The sequence below is a fragment of the Bombus fervidus genome, chromosome 1, assembly GCF_041682495.2.
Source record: "Bombus fervidus isolate BK054 chromosome 1, iyBomFerv1, whole genome shotgun sequence".
Classification (NCBI taxonomy): domain Eukaryota; kingdom Metazoa; phylum Arthropoda; class Insecta; order Hymenoptera; family Apidae; genus Bombus; species Bombus fervidus.
In genome coordinates this window covers 24,844,870-24,862,596 of record NC_091517.1, presented here as the reverse complement: position 1 = coordinate 24,862,596, position 17,727 = coordinate 24,844,870, and the positions used below count along the sequence as shown (strand labels likewise).

The 17,727-nt window shown below is 36.9% G+C and overlaps 1 protein-coding gene across 3 annotated transcripts in view; it reads left to right on the top strand.

The window, feature by feature from the left end:
• LOC139998278 (protein O-mannosyl-transferase TMTC1) overlaps window positions 1-17,727 on the top strand; it is a 284,183-nt gene that overhangs the window by 232,731 nt on the left and 33,725 nt on the right. For all 3 annotated transcript variants that reach the window (XM_072022734.1, XM_072022725.1, XM_072022744.1), the window contains exon 10: window positions 28-141. In XM_072022734.1, the coding sequence (XP_071878835.1) occupies window positions 28-141 (114 nt within the window). The remainder of the gene's footprint in view (window positions 1-27; window positions 142-17,727) is intronic.

Below are 17,727 nucleotides of genomic sequence, written 5' to 3'. Positions count from 1 at the left end.
TCTGACCCCGAATCCTCTTGTTTATAGGGCGGGTCTGCGGTCTCTTCCCCACAACGCCAAGATGCATTATAACTTCGCCAACTTCCTGCGAGACACGTCGCAACCTAACCGAGCTATCCTACATTATCAGCTGGCCCTTTGGTGAGTACTATGAATAAGAACATTTCATTCGATGGTTGTGTAAACGTCGTCGACTCTTTAGACAAGATTCTTCTTCGGTTGCGTGAAAGATGGATTTTGATAGGCTGATAAATCCTCCGAGACGCGAAACATATGTGCGGTTAACATCCGGTCAAATTTACGGTTTGTCCTACGTTTCCTCCAGCGACGGTACGTACAACGCTTTCAATTTTCCTGTCAGAAACGCAGGGAGCAGCGTATCGACTGACATCATCTCTTCTATCCTTCGGAGTCCCCTTTTCCCCAAGGCGCCACGGCCAACTTTGCTCGTGACTCGTGGCTATCCACTTTTATTTGCGTTAAATCAAATCGCTTGTAAGCAACCGGAGATCTAAACGGCAGGCATTTTTACATTTTTACAGCGGTGTTGTAGACACGAGGTTAATTTGTTAGAATTTCTAAGACTCTTCCCTATCTCGGTGAATATCTTCGATACACAGATGAAAAGTAACGCGTTTGTCGTTAAAGATATATCAAACGATAAATCGTCAAGATTTAATTTATCTTATTTATCGCTTGCCACTGTTGTACAACAACATTTTTAGTACCAATAACATGTAATCTGTGACGTGTAAAATTTCATTAATAATATTAGTTCGATTACAATCGAATTTCACGCACTCGTAGCCATTCGGTGACATTCCTGCAACGCCAGCTACACAACGATTTTGATTCGCCTTTTGCTACGATCATTCTTTAATAAAGATCAGTCCAAGCAAACACGTCGTTCTAAAGACGAAGGAATCTGTCCGTTAACCGAAGAAAGTCTCTCGTCGGAAGTCAGTCACGACGAAAGACAAGACTAGCGAGCTTACATCCACGAGATCGTTCTTTTTTTTTTTTTCTTTTTTTCTCTCTTTTACTTCTCGTGTCCTCTTTCAGCGTAGCTCGGCCACGCTTATCAAAGCAGTAAAAGGTTTACTGACAGTGACTGGTATTCCGATAATGAAAATTCCACTTCCCCGTTCGCGCGAATCCTTTTGAAGTCGCCGCCTCAATGAACCGATGCCACGTTCTTCCCACCGGGAACCAGGCCATCAACCCGTTCCTTTTTCGCCACCACATCGCGGCCTTGTTTCCATGTCGCAACAAGGCGAACTTTCCCGCGGACTCTTTCCTCGTCTTTCGTGCAAATACATATTCCCCAGCGTTGGTTTCCATTACCACGCTTTGTCTTCTTTTTCTCGATTTGTTGTTCCATTGTTTTGCACCAGTACGATGAACATCGATGGTATCGATCTCGGACACGACTGTCGGTTCGATAGTCGTTTTCCAAAAATTGGCAAATTTATTTTAAAGGTTATAGAGTAATTGTAGAAGATTTCGTACTTTTCAGTCAGAATTTTATATAAAAACTCGTGTTCCGTTACAATTGAAGCGATGACACGCTATGGAATAATTGAATGGAAACGTATTTGCCACTTTTGGAGAAGAAAACGTTGTTCGAGTTAGACTGTTCCATAAGTTTCAAACACCTAACGTGCTTTTCTTACGTTCAACATCGATCGATTCTGACCAAATATCACGAACCTCTGTGTATACTAGAACGATGGATAGGAACTGTAAAATAATACTTTACTGTTAAATCAGCTTCCACCAAGACGCGCTATCGATCCTTGCCACGATATTCGCGAAGCTCGTTAATCTGTTGTATAAGATTCATAAAAGTTTCAGGTCGTGTAATAATTCGTTATATATATATTTTTGGGAAAACTGGACTGAGAATAGTTAAAGTTGTGTTTCTCTGCAGACGCTTGAAATAATTCAATTATCGATAATAAAAAAGAGCAAGACGTTTCAAAGAAATGAAACAAGACATTTCATGAATGAATGGGAGAATGTACAGTTTAATTCATAATTCCAATTATGGATTGAATTGAACATAAAATCAAGGCGCTGTTTACAGACCTCTTAATTCCTATACCAACATTTATTTTCAAAGCTGTGGTAAAGTCTACCTTTCATTGAATATCTAATTGTCCGAGGAATTACGAGACTAATTATTACCATCCAATTAATTGATTGTGTTTATCTCTCTCGTTGTTATAGCTTCTTTTACTGCAAAGAAATTATTGCAAAGAAACTTACACGTACCTATAAATAAACACAATGGGATATCGTTAAACATTTAATGGCTCATTATACATTATTGACTGCTAATTTTATGACATACCGTGAATGATATTATCATTGGTTTGTTAACGACTTATGAAGGAGTCGCTGATGAATAGATATAATTGATAATTAATTTCGTTTCCGGTTAAACTGCATACGCGTGTTTTCTACAGGATCAACCAGCCAGTCAAATTGATAACACTCGATTCATCTTCCAACTCATTGTTTGTTAAATTCGATCGCGTATTAATTAAAATCATTATCGGGCAGATATCTCTCTCTCTCTCTCTCTCTCTCTTTCTCTTTTTGTCACTGATTTTGGCTCTATGATCTTGCATTCTTTATTGCAACGTTATTTAATCGAAAAATATCCTGCAATTTTGTGCTGCTACAGCTTTGAGTATATACACGATTGCGTACTATAAATATAAAAATTGATAGATGTCCTTCAGAGACCGAGGCAATAAATATTGTAAAAATACGGTTTTATACGGAAGCTGTCGTAATTGTTTGCCTGAAGTTTGAAACGTTTATCCGAAGAGTAATGAATGTTAATAGAAAAGCTGAGCTGCTAATTGACGTATGGAAGGCAAATAAATTTCATAGAAATTAACATTGTTTTTGAATCTTTGAAAACCGAGCGATCGTTCCAGTGGGATATGCTGTATATCCTTTGTTAAATTGATAGCTGGTTTTATCGGGGATTTTGAAATGTGTTGATCTCTCGACGTGCGTGTTTCATAATTTATATTATTTAAAAATTCCCGACGATAGGAAATGCGTTTCGCGAATCGGGAAACGCGCGATGAAACCTTAAATCCGATCTATCGAGCTTCGAGCCGTAACTCCGGTTGGATTTTTGCACGAGCGAAAGCACACGGGGAAGGCCGGAAACGCAACGAATCGTGAATTTCTGAAACTGCTGCCTCGCTCCGTGTTTCTCCTCATTCAGGACCGGTAAGCAAAATTAATCCATGCGCCAGTGTACACCGTTTACTGGCGCACTAAAATGCAGAATCCAATTAAATAATTCAAGCATGGCGGCGCGATGAAGGGTGGGTTTACAGTGTGCATCCACGCGTACCGTCGTATGCACCAACATTGAGTGCACGCGAAAACGCTACAGCCGAAAGAATTCCCTGCCAACCACTTGATATCTCCACGATAACTGTGATTTAGGGTTCGTGGCTCAGTTTCTCTGTACATCGACTGATTACACGTTTTAACATTTTTGTTCGTACGTACTTATCGCTGTAGATCGTGGTACACAGATTTGTAAAAGATTGGAGAATAGACTCACTTGTTCATTTCTAAGAATTTATTTCGTTTCACACATTTCAGATCTGCACCAGCGAGGATATCGATAAGCATAGGTATTTTTGTCAATTTAATTGAAATTATTGATTGTTTATTTTATGTTAGAAATATAAATAACTTAACGCGTGTTACAAAGAATACGTAAAAATAAATTGTGTAAGATACAAGCGAAATTTATGTAAAAATATAATGAAAAGAAGCGTCATAACTGAATTAAGAATTGTAGGTACAGGAATTAGAGTTATATATGAAATTTAAACAATTCTCTAATGTTTAAAAAGTAAATTTCTAATTTATTTTTTGTACCATAAATTTAATTAATACAGAATGTATTTTTTTTTTAAATCCCATGGAATGAGAGTACACTTGGAACACACTGAAAGGTAGAATTAGGAACAACTAATTATCCATTCGCGTGAAAATGTACTATTTTAGAAAACGTCAATCCTTTTTTCTCCTTTCTGTGCTCATATTTTGTCAGAGTCACAATATTCTTATACGAATATTTTGCTATTGGGCTTCCGAGACAAACAATCGTGCAAGTTTGAAATCCAAAATATTTTTATGTGAAATGTACTTTATTTCCTCCTTGAAACGGTTTTAAGCAAATCATTTCTATCGAGTCGATCATTTTGTCGCTTAAACCGTTAATATTTAACTTAGCAATTTCGTGGACTTCTTATTACATACAAGTAATCCTAATTACGTCCTAATTTAGATTTTATCCATTTCCATCTTTTTGGAAGATTTAAATTTTTAGAATTAAGTTTGTTTTTGGATTTTAAAGGATGGTATAGAAATATAAATCCTAAATATGTAATACTAATTCCTAAACTATACTTGATTATCTATATAAAAATAGCTACAAAGTAGTGAAGTTATAACAATATTTAAAAGACTTAAAGGATTATAAATACTAAAAGTTATAAAAATAATTTAAAAAAAATAAGACTATTGAATATTCTATTCGCACACTATGTATTAATTTCCTGTATCACTAATTTATTGGCAATCAATGTAATAAGCTTTATAACTGACTATTACCTGATACTTCTGATCAATAATATACCTGCTTGAAAAGTGGAATATGTAATACGTTCTTCGAAAGGAAATTGAGAAAAAGGAAAATACTGGTAAAGCAAACATCATACTTTCGCGACTGAATGATCGCCGAAGATAAAAGGAAAGCGAAACAAGGTGTTTCAAAGAGTAAATCGTGGTCTAACGAAGGAATAATATTTAACTAACGAATAATTTTAATTGGAGAACATATACCGACGTATATACAAAAGCGAAAGAAAGAGGAAGAAACGAAACGAAAAAGATAGAAAGTATTCCAAAGTGTAGAAAACAAGAATAAAAATTGGAAATAAAATCGTTTCGTTTGTAACGCCAGATATAGTGAACGTCGCTGTTGTTTTAGTCGTGAACGTTTCGAGAAAGAAATGAAATTTTCATTAGCAAAAGATGACTATGAACGATGTTATCTGTCATATATTTTGAAGAATGATATCGTTATTGTCCACAAATATTTAAACAAGTAGTGACATATCGATTCGGTATTGATATCACCGTAATTGATAACAATCCATTACGAATAGCTTACGATTTCGTATTTTTCATCTTAATTCGGTTTAATAATGATTGATCGATAACAAATATGGGCCGATTGAACGTGAAGAACTAAAGTCAGAATATCCAATTCGAAGTATTGGAAAAGGAAAGTAATTTTTCTTGAGGTTATTAGATGTATGTGAATAAATGAACGCGTGGATAAATTGTAAGGTAGAAAATATATTTTAAATACTCAAGTGTAAATACAAGTCGGAATATAATTGAGCTGATCCAGTTCTGCGCGCTAGCAGTGTTACCCTATGGCTGAAAATCCTGAAGCCATTGTCGCCTGTCTACCGTTTATGGTCTGCCTTCGACCCAGTCTTTTGCCTATACGCTGTCGATGGCTTCGGTGCTTGAGAAAACTAAAAGACCAGATGTAGGATTTTCTTCGAAGTGGTGACCGCTCCAACAGTTCTAAAAACAGTTAATTCTATTTTCAACTGAATCATTAACGCTAGCTGCAATTGGTCACTGCATTTGCTAAAAGACAAGAATATTTTGTATTCTCTATCGTAAAATCTAAATGAGCATTATAAGATTCGATGATCGATATCTATCACTTAGACGAGCATAAATAATTGTCGAAAGTAAATATTTTATTTATATTGAAATTTCTTATTTTCGTCTGCGACTATCAGATCAACAATACAATATTAGAAGTTTTCAATCAAAGTATGATTGTATTATACCGTTGAGATATCAGAATTACTAGGAACAAAAGTGAAAAACAACTGATTCGTGAAATATTAACGATAACCTTCTCCTTTATTCTTCCTTTTTGCTGCGTCTTATTAAGAAATCGATCTATCATTGGATCGACGCTTGGGAACCATTGAGCCGCGGTAATGACAGTTCGATCGTGTCCTCGTTTCCGGTCATCTCGCAGTTGCGTGCAAAGAGCAACCACTTGTGATCGAATTCTCTACAAGACGAAACGAAGCGAGATCGATCGGTAATTCATGAATACCCGACTCTTTTGTGAAAGGTGCTCGTCGAATGAATGCAGCTTGGCCTCTGTTCCTGAACGACGAGCCAAAACTCTCTTCGTTGTGGATATGGCGATAGAGAGAGAAAAGGGAAACACGAAGACTTGGAGGAGACGTTTGCCACCTCTTGGCAAAAGCGTCGAAGATTACAGCAGTTAATTTTCGCGATACTAAAGAATTTTAATCGACCTACACTTTCATAATCTTTGCACGGCTTTGTCGACGTTCTTTTGTGCTGTTACGGGTCACTCGAGGAACGTAATGTTTATTAATGAAAGAGCATGTGTACCGGAGTTAATTGAAAAAGCACAAGGATCGCGATGGCGGATCAGTCAACTTCGAAGGTTAATTTAGCATGTTACACGGCGCGAAAGCAGTTTTATTGAAAATAATTCTTTTGATCGAACCAAGGCTGCGAAAAAATAAATGGCCTTATATAGAAGACTGGAATTAGTAATCTGTGAAAATTTTCAAGATAAACGAAGCAGGTTATTAATGTCGTTAAACTGTCGCAGATTGAAAAGATATTTCAGGGTTGTTTAATATGTATCTATTTAGTAGATAATAGTTTCCCTTTTAGACTCAAAGTTTTTACGTTTTTATTTTAAGGCGCTCTTTTAACAGTGTGGTAATTAAGATTCTTAAGAAAATTTACTAGGTTTGCTGTTCTTGCAGGAACAGTAGATGGGATTTTTGTTAAACAACGTCGGCAAATTTATTCGCGTCTACTTGGACCGAAATGAAATTCTTATTAAAAAAGAATTGTGCAAATCCTTACAAAAATAGACCTAAATTCATCTAGTTAACCTTCTTTTCAATTCGTGCTCAACCGCGTGCCAGCCTACTTTCTAAACTCATCTAACGAACAAACGGACCACTCATCGACCGCATTTCGACTACATTCTCGACTACATTCTCGACAAAGAATCGTTTCCGTGTGCACAATATTCATTCGTCGCATCGTTGCGAAAAATTGCATGGGTTGATGCGCGCGGAGTGTCTGTCTCGTTGTTCGAGTCTTCGCCGTGGTTGTGACCCGAGAGAAGGTAAAAAAAAGCGTCAGAGAGAGAAGAAGAAGAGCCATTTCGAGGGCAGAAAGTCCATGAAATTTCAGTCCTGACTACGAGATGAGTATGCTGCGTTTTTGATAGGCATCCCTGTGTCTTTGTTTGCCGCGAATGTTTCCCCCGAGAAGTAAGTGTATTGTGACCAACTAATTAGTTCGGACAACACCATCGGACTAAGCTTAGTGTCGCTTTTGAATTGCGCAATCCCATCGGCGCCAACGAATAACGAGACGACAGAGGAAAAAAAGATAATTACGTGCGATATAGATCTGTTATTTCATTCTCATCGTCTGTGCTTTATAACACAGAACGCCAAGAAAAAAAGAAAGAAAGAAAGAAAGAAGAAATACACAAACGAAGTAAAATATGCTGGTTTTCTAATAACGTAATGAACAGATATTCTAATAATCCAAGAAAATCTATCGTTAAAATTCTTTCTTTTTTTCTTAAATAATGCATCAAAGTGCAAAGTTCGAGCGCTTCAGTGCTTGTTCGAAGCCGAATAGTATCGCGCCGTTTCCTTAAAACCACTTTGCAGTTTCCATGCGTCAAACTGTATCGATGTATCGGTAGACCAAGACCGTGAGAAGCCAAGAAAAGTGCATTAATTAGCCACATAGCGGCTAGAGACGAAGTGGCAATCGCCTCGCTTCTCTGTCTTCTTTCTTTCGCTTTCATCCTCTTCCTTCGCGTTCGACCTGACCCGGTCATTTTTTCTCAGTCTCCCTTGGGTCGGTCTCTGGAATTTTTCACCCCTTTTTTTTTTCACTTTCTCAGCAAACCGCAAGCCACTTCTTGCCCCTTTTCTCCAGGCCAGGCTAATGATCCGCGTTTTAACGCACGAACCAGCATATCTGATCGGAAGACCCACGCGTTTAGGATAACCCAAGAGAAGGGAATCGATGCCGAGGCGAGGTTCAGGTATGAACTAATCGAAGATAATGGGATTATTGTCCTTCGGATTCGGTTTCGGCTGCTTTGATTTTCTGATCCATTGACTCTCTGTTATGTGCAATTAATACGAAGGATTAATGGTATTTGACTCCTGAGCTTTCCCCCGAACAAACGATTACGTAAATACATTGCATATACCGTCGACTAAAAATTGTACTCTTCGTGTTTATATATAAATTTTGTTTTATTATTATCGTAAATTTCTTACTTTTCGTCGAATGGTGAATAATAGTAAAACGTTCAGTTGCGTTTGTTTGATTTTATTGGTGTTTAAAATACAAGAAATAAATCTGATTTCTGTTGATAAATTAATGTTACAGATACTCGAGAGCATCGAAAATAGCAGAATTATATGCCGATTTGTTTTTGATTCTTGAATTATTTCGAAATTTCGCTCTGAATTTTTCAGACGAGCCAACATCTAACATTCACAAACGGAAAAGTACCTGAAATAAAATATTAGAAAATATTAGAAATTTATAAAATAACCATCTCCTAAAACTCCCACCTGCTTAATCTTTGGTTACAACTTTTATTTGATGGTATTTGTCCGCGAAAATGCAATCAATGCGGTAAACACGGGCGAAACGTGGTTGACTGTGAAAAAGAACGAGGTGAAAATGGATGAGGAGTAGAACAGAAGAGATGGAAAAGTAAAGAGAAACAGAGAGAAAGTAAAAGAGGAGAAGAAAGAGAGTAAAAATGACGCAGGCGTGAGAATAGCAGCGCGCAGCATCGACGAACGACTGCAAGTCAGATGAAAATTGCACTTGGACTGTACACTCCCGCTCGTCCACCTCGCTCGCTCGTAGATCTCATTTCCTAGGCCGAGTTTGCCGACTGTCCCATGTCCCATTCGTGCTTTTTCTGTCTCTATGTCCCGTGTTCTGTTTCTCCATCGACGCCTAGCTTTCTCCGGTCAGAGCCGGTATTAGCTTTGAAAAATTGAACCTTCGACTAACTGTCAATTTCCTACGCTTGTTTCGTTCAGAGAATCAACGCGACGAGCGTTCTTCGAGCCTCAGATGCGAACACGGTGCTTCAACTGTTCGCGAACACAGATCTTACTCCCTCGTTTCACTAACCAGGGGAATTATTTTTGTCGCCAACAGATTTCTGTATTACGTTTTCGAGAGAACAATGGAGAGAATTTCGGCCTTTCGTTCGTTTTCCATTTATCCCTTTGTTCCCATTTCGATTTTGAACATTTTACGGGTACGTGCTGATCCTTTGTCAAGTTCCTCTTTCGTTGCAATGTAACGGGAATCGCGTGTTGGTTAGAACTGTTGGAAAAATTTGGACTATTTATACGTTTATACACTTAAAATATCTTCTATTTATTATATGATTATTGTTGCGATTATAATAATTCAATGATATTCAATATGCCATAAATTAGAAAGCACGATCTTCTTTATCTAACTTGTAACAAGACTCTAAGAAAAAGTTAACTCTAATGTCATTCACACGTCAAACCATAAACATCAAACTATGGAATGATTTTCTTCGATCACATTCTTACTATCTTTCCATTTCCATGACTTTATCAACTTCCATTTATACGAATTGTTTTTTTTTTTAATACTACATCGATTTGCAAACGAAAATTCGTATATCCTGTCTTTGTCTTGTATAAGATACAAAAGAAGGTGAACTTGTTAATAAGCTGTTATTTGGGAAAAAGTAGTTCACGAATTAATTTTAACTTAATTTCAGCTAGAAACTACCAAGTAGACGGATGATAAATTCAAACAGCGACTCTGGTTGTTCCAACTTTAATTAGAGCAACACCTCGGAATCACAACAAATCTCAGGTTCGTCTCTCTCGTTGACGTTCTCCTGGATCCTGACTCGACCAGGACGAATTAGTTTTCGATCAGGCGGCCGAAATTTCCCCAAGGAGACATTCCGCGAAGTTTCTCGTCCGGCGGGAATGCCACATCGGCTAAGTAATTTAAAATAGCCCGAGATTGATCCGGCGAATCCGATGGTCCAGTAATAATTGAGAGCGGAAGAACGTTCGCGCGCGCTGAGTTCTTGCGTGTGTAGAAGTTTCCAAAGCGTAGCTCGGTTGGCTGTTATTGCATTCGCGGAAAGAATAGCTCCAGGTGCCTGGAGAATTGTCAGGGAGGAATAAGAAATGCCCCGGACGGAGAGAAATACGTAGTCAATCGATGGAATGCCACTAGGACCGGGGAACGAAGCGACTTGAGTTTGCTTTTCATTCGCCGTCAAGCGCTGCCCGTTTCTCTGGAACGTCTCCTGTTCTTCTTCCTTGTCGTTCTTTATTTCCTTTCTTTAGCTTCCGAATAAGAAACGTTTCTCCTTGCGTAAAACGTGTTCCTGCACGTACGTTTTCTTCTGTTTTCGTTCTAGTTTCCCTCGTGGTAACGGTTGACAGTATTTTTCGAACGTCTCTGCAGCGAGACGTATTCTCGAGCTGGTTTTAATTTGACGCACCAAACTGCTTGACTGGTGACGCGGAAGAAGTTTTATATCGTTTAATCGTAAAATATTTCAAAGAAATGTAGGTATAGGTATATAGTATACTTTATTGCTTTAGCTCGTTGCTTCGTTACTATACGTACAATTACCAATAAGTGTTTCTCTATATGTCGTTGAAGTAACTACTTCAAGAAAAATTCTACATCTTTATTTATGTACATCCGCGACCCAGAGACTGCTATTACGTAAAAATATTCTAAATAAGGAGCGGTGCATATTATTGTACCCTTGAATATACATTATGTTTTGGTTGCAAGGTCTAGGAACAAAGGAATTAATAAACAGATTTCTATTTATGTTCCCTGTAGCCTCCAGCCAAAGCTATATGGTTAACTTTTTTGGTAATGTCCTTTTGCTATAAATATATGAACGTGCTCCCTATCGTTCCATTGTTTAGTAACACTAAGAGAGTAAGGATCTGAATAAGAATAAACTTATACATTGTACTTATACTTATACCTTAAATTATTTCAATATACCTTTCTATTACAAATTCATCCACTCGTTCTTCAGTCAAACTCAACCTCAACATATGTGTCCTTTTTGGTAACGTTCTTTTGCTAGAAATATATGAACGTGCTCCCTATCGTTCCATTGTTTAGTAACACTAACAGAGTAAGGATCTGCATCAGCATAAACTTATACATTATACTTATACTTATACCTTAAATTATTTCAATGTACTTTTCTATTACAAATTCACCCACTCGTTCTTCAGTCAACCTCAACCTCAACATATGTGTATTTTTTGGTAATGTCCTTTTGCTAGAAATATATGAACGTGCTCCCTATCGTTCCATTGTTTAGTAACACTAAGAGAGTAAGGATCTGAATAAGTATAAACTTATACATTATACTTATACTTATACCTTTAACTAATTCAATATACTTTCCTATTACAAATTCATCCACTCGTTCTTCAGTCAAACTCAACCTCAACATATGTGTCCTTTTTGGTAACGTTCTTTTGCAATAAATATATGAACGTGCTCCCTATCGTTCCATTGTTTAGTAACACTAAGAGAGTAAGGATCTGAATAAGAATAAACTTATACATTGTACTTATACTTATACCTTAAATTATTTCAATATACTTTTCTATTACAAATTCATCCACTCGTTCTTCAGTCAACCTCAACCTCAACATATGTGTATTTTTTGGTAATGTCCTTTTGCTATAAATATATGAACGTGCTCCCTATCGTTCCATTGTTTAGTAACACTAAGAGAGTAAGGATCTGAATAAGTATGAACTTATACATTATACTTATACTTATACCTTAAATTATTTCAATGTACTTTTCTATTACAAATTCATCCACTCGTTTTTCAGTCAACCTCAACCTCAACATATGTGTATTTTGTGGTAATGTCCTTTTGCTATAAATATATGAACATGCTCCCTATCGTTCCATTGTTTTGTAACACTAAGAGAGTAAGGATCTGAATAAGTATAAACTTATACATTATACTTATACTTATACCTTTAACTAATTTAATATACTTTCCTATTACAAATTCATCCACTCGTTCGTCAATCAGTCAACCTCAACCTCAACATATGTGTCCTTTTTGGTAATGTCAATTTGCTATAAATATATGAACGTGCTCCCTATTGTTCCATTGTTTAGTAACACTAAGAGAGTAAGGATCTGAATAAGTATAAACTTATACATTATACTTATACCTTTAACTAATTCAATATACTTTCCTATTACAAATTCATCCACTCGTTCTTCAATCAGTCAACCTCAACCTCAACATATGTGTCCTTTTTGGTAACGTTCTTTTGCAATAAATATATGAACGTGCTCCCTATCGTTCCATTGTCTAGTAACACTAAGAGAGTAAGGATCTGAATAAGTATGAACTTATACATTATACTTATACTTATACTTATACTTATACCTTTAATTCATCTATTCGTTCTTCAATCAGTCAACCTCAACTTCAACATATGTGTATGTATATTTAACTAATTCAATATACTTTCCTGTTACAAATTCATCCACTCGTTCTTCAATCACTCAACCTCAACCTCAACCTTGACATATGTGTCCTTTTTGATAATGTCCTTTTGCAATAAATATATGAACGTGCTCCCTATCGTTCCATTGTCTAGTAACACTAACAGAGTAAGGATCTGCATCAGCATAAACTTATACATTATACTTATACTTATACCTTTAACTAATTCAATATACTTTCCTATTACAAATTCATCCACTCGTTCTTCAATCAGTCAACCTCAACTTCAACATATGTGTATGTATATACAATGTAAGTGGTGTTAACGAAGAAGCAAGGAGTAGAGTATGTTGATAAAGTATTAAGAATTTATAAATTAATGAAACGAGATTGAATTATGACATTTATTAGTATTGAAATCATTTTTTAGAAAATTTAATATCAATCGTGATTTTAGTGAAATTAAGAAATTAGTATAAAGTAGAGTCGAGTGATTTGACTTGTGAGAGGCCCGTATAGCGTTAATCGTCACCGTAAAGAAGTTTTAATATGAAATATAAAATACGACTGCTACAATAGAATTTAAAATATCTACTTCTCGAAGATACTGCGTACGGTGGTAGTGTACATTTCCATGAAACGTATTGCGATAATATTCACACTTTGATATAACGTTAATTCGTACGTAGATTTGATTTTTGAATTTTTGAAAGGAAATTTCGACGGCTGTTCATTAATTTCGTATTTCCGTAATTCAGTCTGCAAATGGGCGCGAACAATATGCGTCACCTTTATGCTAATATTCACGCCATGCGAAAACTTCCTTGATGGCAGTTCCACGTAGTTCGGTTCTTGCAGGATATCCCGCCGTAATTTTCGATAGACCGAGTTTATAGTTGCAACGGATCGTAAAGTTAAGGCAACGACAAAGCTGGATAGGAGGACAGAAAGCGGCACAGATAAAGCAACGACGAAGAGGAAAGGTATGTTGGCCATATAGCAAATCCGACTTCCCATTATGACACTATAATGGTGTTCCATACGAGGTTATTGCACGTCAGAGATCATATTGAAATAGGAGAGCTATACCGACAATTTTTAACATTCGCCTCGTGTACGCTCACGTTTTATCGTAATCGGTTCTTTTTTGTCCTTCTCTATATTATTACACACAATGATAACGAACAAGTGCAGGGAGAGAAACAAGCTTTTACCAAAAAAATCAATCGATAAAATAATATGTTTTCAATTATTCTATATCCCTGTACTTACAAAAAATCATTCATACGATCGTAAATATAAAATTTCTTTTTTAACCAATTCTAATATTAAGTATTTACGAAGCCCAAGTTGCCTTTTCAAATTATATCGTAGATACTCGGATAAGTTTAAAAAATTGATCAAATTTATCATCGATTCAAGGGAGTCGAAGCGGAGAAAGAGAAAGGAGAAATTGATTATTATCGGCCAGTAATAGAGAATGAGTCTTCCCTTGGTACGAGTAAATAGATCATTGTTGTTTCCGAACAATGATGAGAGTATGCCCGTTCGTGCTAGAAAAGACTGATGAACGTGCTATAGGCAGGCATTGTTCGTCCGGCGGAAACGCCGTTGAATAAATTGGCCACACTGTTTCCACGACACCATACTATCATCCTGTATTGTCTCTGTACATTTATTGTGCGAACGTTGATGCTTAATGCAAGCATCGCACGATTCTATTTACGAGAAACGACGAAATCGATACGTTCGACTGGCAATTATTCTTTGGTTTTCGTTGAGGGAACAAGGTGGCTGAGCAAACGATCGGTACTCGATGCGTGACCGAAGTTCGAAGGCACATCCACGCCAGCCATGATTAAACTCGTTTGTATATTCATGTATCGCTAACGTAATACGTGCTTCAATATATTTCACGTTTAACGTTTTAACGTTTCCAGTCCTTGTTCATCCGCGTAAATGAACCGCTGAATATTATGAATTCAGATCGTGTCATCTCTCGGAATATTTATTGATATTAATCGTTATGAATATTTATGGAGATTTTAAAGCTACGGAGATCTGGTTTGCGCTGCCTGAAAAAAAGTCGACTTACTTGGTATAGCGAAGCTATTTCATTGTCGTGACACGACTTTTGCTAAAGATTTTTGCAGCCACTGAGATATCCGGCGTCGATAGAAATTGATACTTTTATAGTTTAGCAATATAAATATGTTATATACTTTATTTAACTCCCTTCATTCGTGTATCGTACAATTATATATTTCGTTGCATATATTAGTTTTTGTATCTTCTCTAGCGTCACGTTAGGACAAAATTTATGCGATGGAGATAAAAATTATAAAAGTTATGCGTTTATAAGAGAGTTAATATCTTTAAGCATGTTCTTTTTTTTAGCATAAATTAAGCGTAATTTAAGGCAGAATTCTAAACTTTAGTACAATGAATAATGTTCGTACAACAATGTCGTTCGAGACTTGTTTTCCAAGGTACACAGTATAAATAATTTAGGAGTAATAATAAATTTTAATTATCAAACGAATTGTATGCGATCTAAAATCACGAACCAAACAATAAACTCGCTAATAAACGCTTGGACGAAAAGATACGTAAAAGATCTTTTAAGGAAATTAAATTTTCACTCCCTTCGACGCTATCTTCTCGCGGATGGTCGAGGGGTTAAGTCGTTCGTGCATCAGATAGTCGATATAAACAATAAAACCAGATGCATTAGTATCTCGCGGGCGAAGTAGCTTTTCCACCAGCACCTGAGCTCGTACGAGTCGTGACAGTAACAGGAATTTTTATTGCGGCTCAGCGTATTCGATGGATTCTCCTCGCGCTTGATTTACTATCCGACCAGCTCTATATGTATTTATGCTTTTAAACACAGTGCCGCGTAGAAACGTTTTACGCCACGTCTCGAATAATAGTAAAAGCAACGTCATAAAATCGCAATCGTATAATGCGTTATCGCGATCGTAAGATCGCGTAATGCTCGCGTAAACTTTTCTCTCTAACGTATATCTATTACGTTCATCGTTGATATGCAAGCAATAACACGATGTAAACATCATTGGGAGCCGTTTTCTATGTTCTCTATTCTTCTCTTCTTCCTTTCTCCCGTGGCATCGTCCGTTGAGACAACTCGTAAACCGAGTGACAATTTACGCGCGAGTTTCCAGTTCTCTTACACGCGTTTACGATTATTGCCGGTGATCGGGAATTTAACTCGACTCGATCTGCGTTTATCGAGCTTGCTCACGGTTTGAAAATGACGATTTGTTAGCTGAACGAAAGCTGCTGAAGAGTTTTCATGAAATCTCTGGAGCACGCTTCTTGAATCTTTAATTAGAGCATCTAGTCATAGTCGATATGGGATAGAAAAATGTCGAATGTACGAGCAGAGTAAGAATGAAATAATGATAAGAATAAAGCAGAAATGGATAAAAAATATCAAGTATATCGAATTTTTACTTCTGCCTGTGCTTCTTTCATAACTTTGCGTTTTCATTTTCTTCTATGTTTAGGAATGAATAAATAACAGTTAAAAGTTGTCCCAAATTTCTGTGAATATATTGTGATTTGTATACAACAAAAATTAATCTCAGTCGTTGCCAATATAATTTCCAGTGTTTTAGCGAACACAACGATCGAGTGTTTATATATATATATATATATATACTTTCTAGATGAATTCTTAAAATCGAAGAATTTAATTTTTAATCCGATACGTTAACCAAATTAGCATCTGTCTAGATGATTGAACGAATAATTCAAGACTCGTCACCCTTCGCGACGATCTGCAATGGTTTACGAAAATTCGAAGTTAAAAACGTTCAACGTGTCAAATGAATATTAAAGAAACAGGGTATCGCTTATTCAAGACGCGTGTAAATGATGGTGTGTGAAAGGGGTACGATATAGGGAGGACGTCTAACACGACGAATACACTCTCTGCTACGCTTTATCTCCTTCTTATAAATGAAACAGGTTATTTATTATCCAATAAAGAGACACTCCTGGTACGCGACACCCTTGCGGGTACTTTGCCGGGGTTGTATCCTCTGACGTGTAAATATCGAGGTTTCCCTGTAACCCTCTCCGGAGACCGGCCAGACACATTTTATCTTTCGCACCCTTCTTCGATAGCGCATATTCTTCATGCTGTTTCAAAACATTTCCAAGCGTATGTTCCATTAACCGTGATTTCGAACATTAAATTCCGACACTCTTACATAGAAGAAAAGAAAATATTTGTAGCTTGATCGAAAGTAAGCGCACGCTTGATCGATTTTAGATAAATCGATAAGATCGATATTAGATGTTGAAGTGGTCATCGCTTCTAAGAAAACTCTACGTCTGGTCTTTTTAGGTTTCTCAAGCATTAAAGCCATCGACAGCGTATAGGCAAAAGACTGCGTCGAAGGCAAACCATAAACAGTAGATAGGCGGCGTTGGCTTTGTCACGTAAAATAAAAAAGAGAAAGTGAAGACGAAAAATAGAAGATAAAAATAAAGAAATAAAAAGAGAGCATTTATTTCTTAGCACTTGGTTTACGCTAACTGCAATTCACTTCTGAACTCCAGCCGCGACTTTTCAAGACCGAAGCTCTTACAACTACTTGACTTTCGGCGGAATCCGATTCTTTTTCTTTGTCATCCCCCGATATCCCCACTATCCACGCGTTTGTTAGGCGTTCTCGAACATTCGATATTGAGGGTTCATTAGACACCTCGCTTCGGCGACGTACATTGTCGCCGAGTGCCGCCACATCTTTATTTCCTTTATTCCATTATTATTCAACGATTCCAATCGAAAACCTTAAGATCCCCAATAGACGCACCTTGGTACGTTACCAACGAAACGATACATCACGACCTCGAGATACTTACAGTCAAAGAAGAATTATCCAAATTCAGCAATAGACACAGCACAAGAATTAACAACCACCAAAACCCTCTAATTACTCAACTACTCGACACGTCGGAACAGATCCGCAGGCTAAAAAGACATT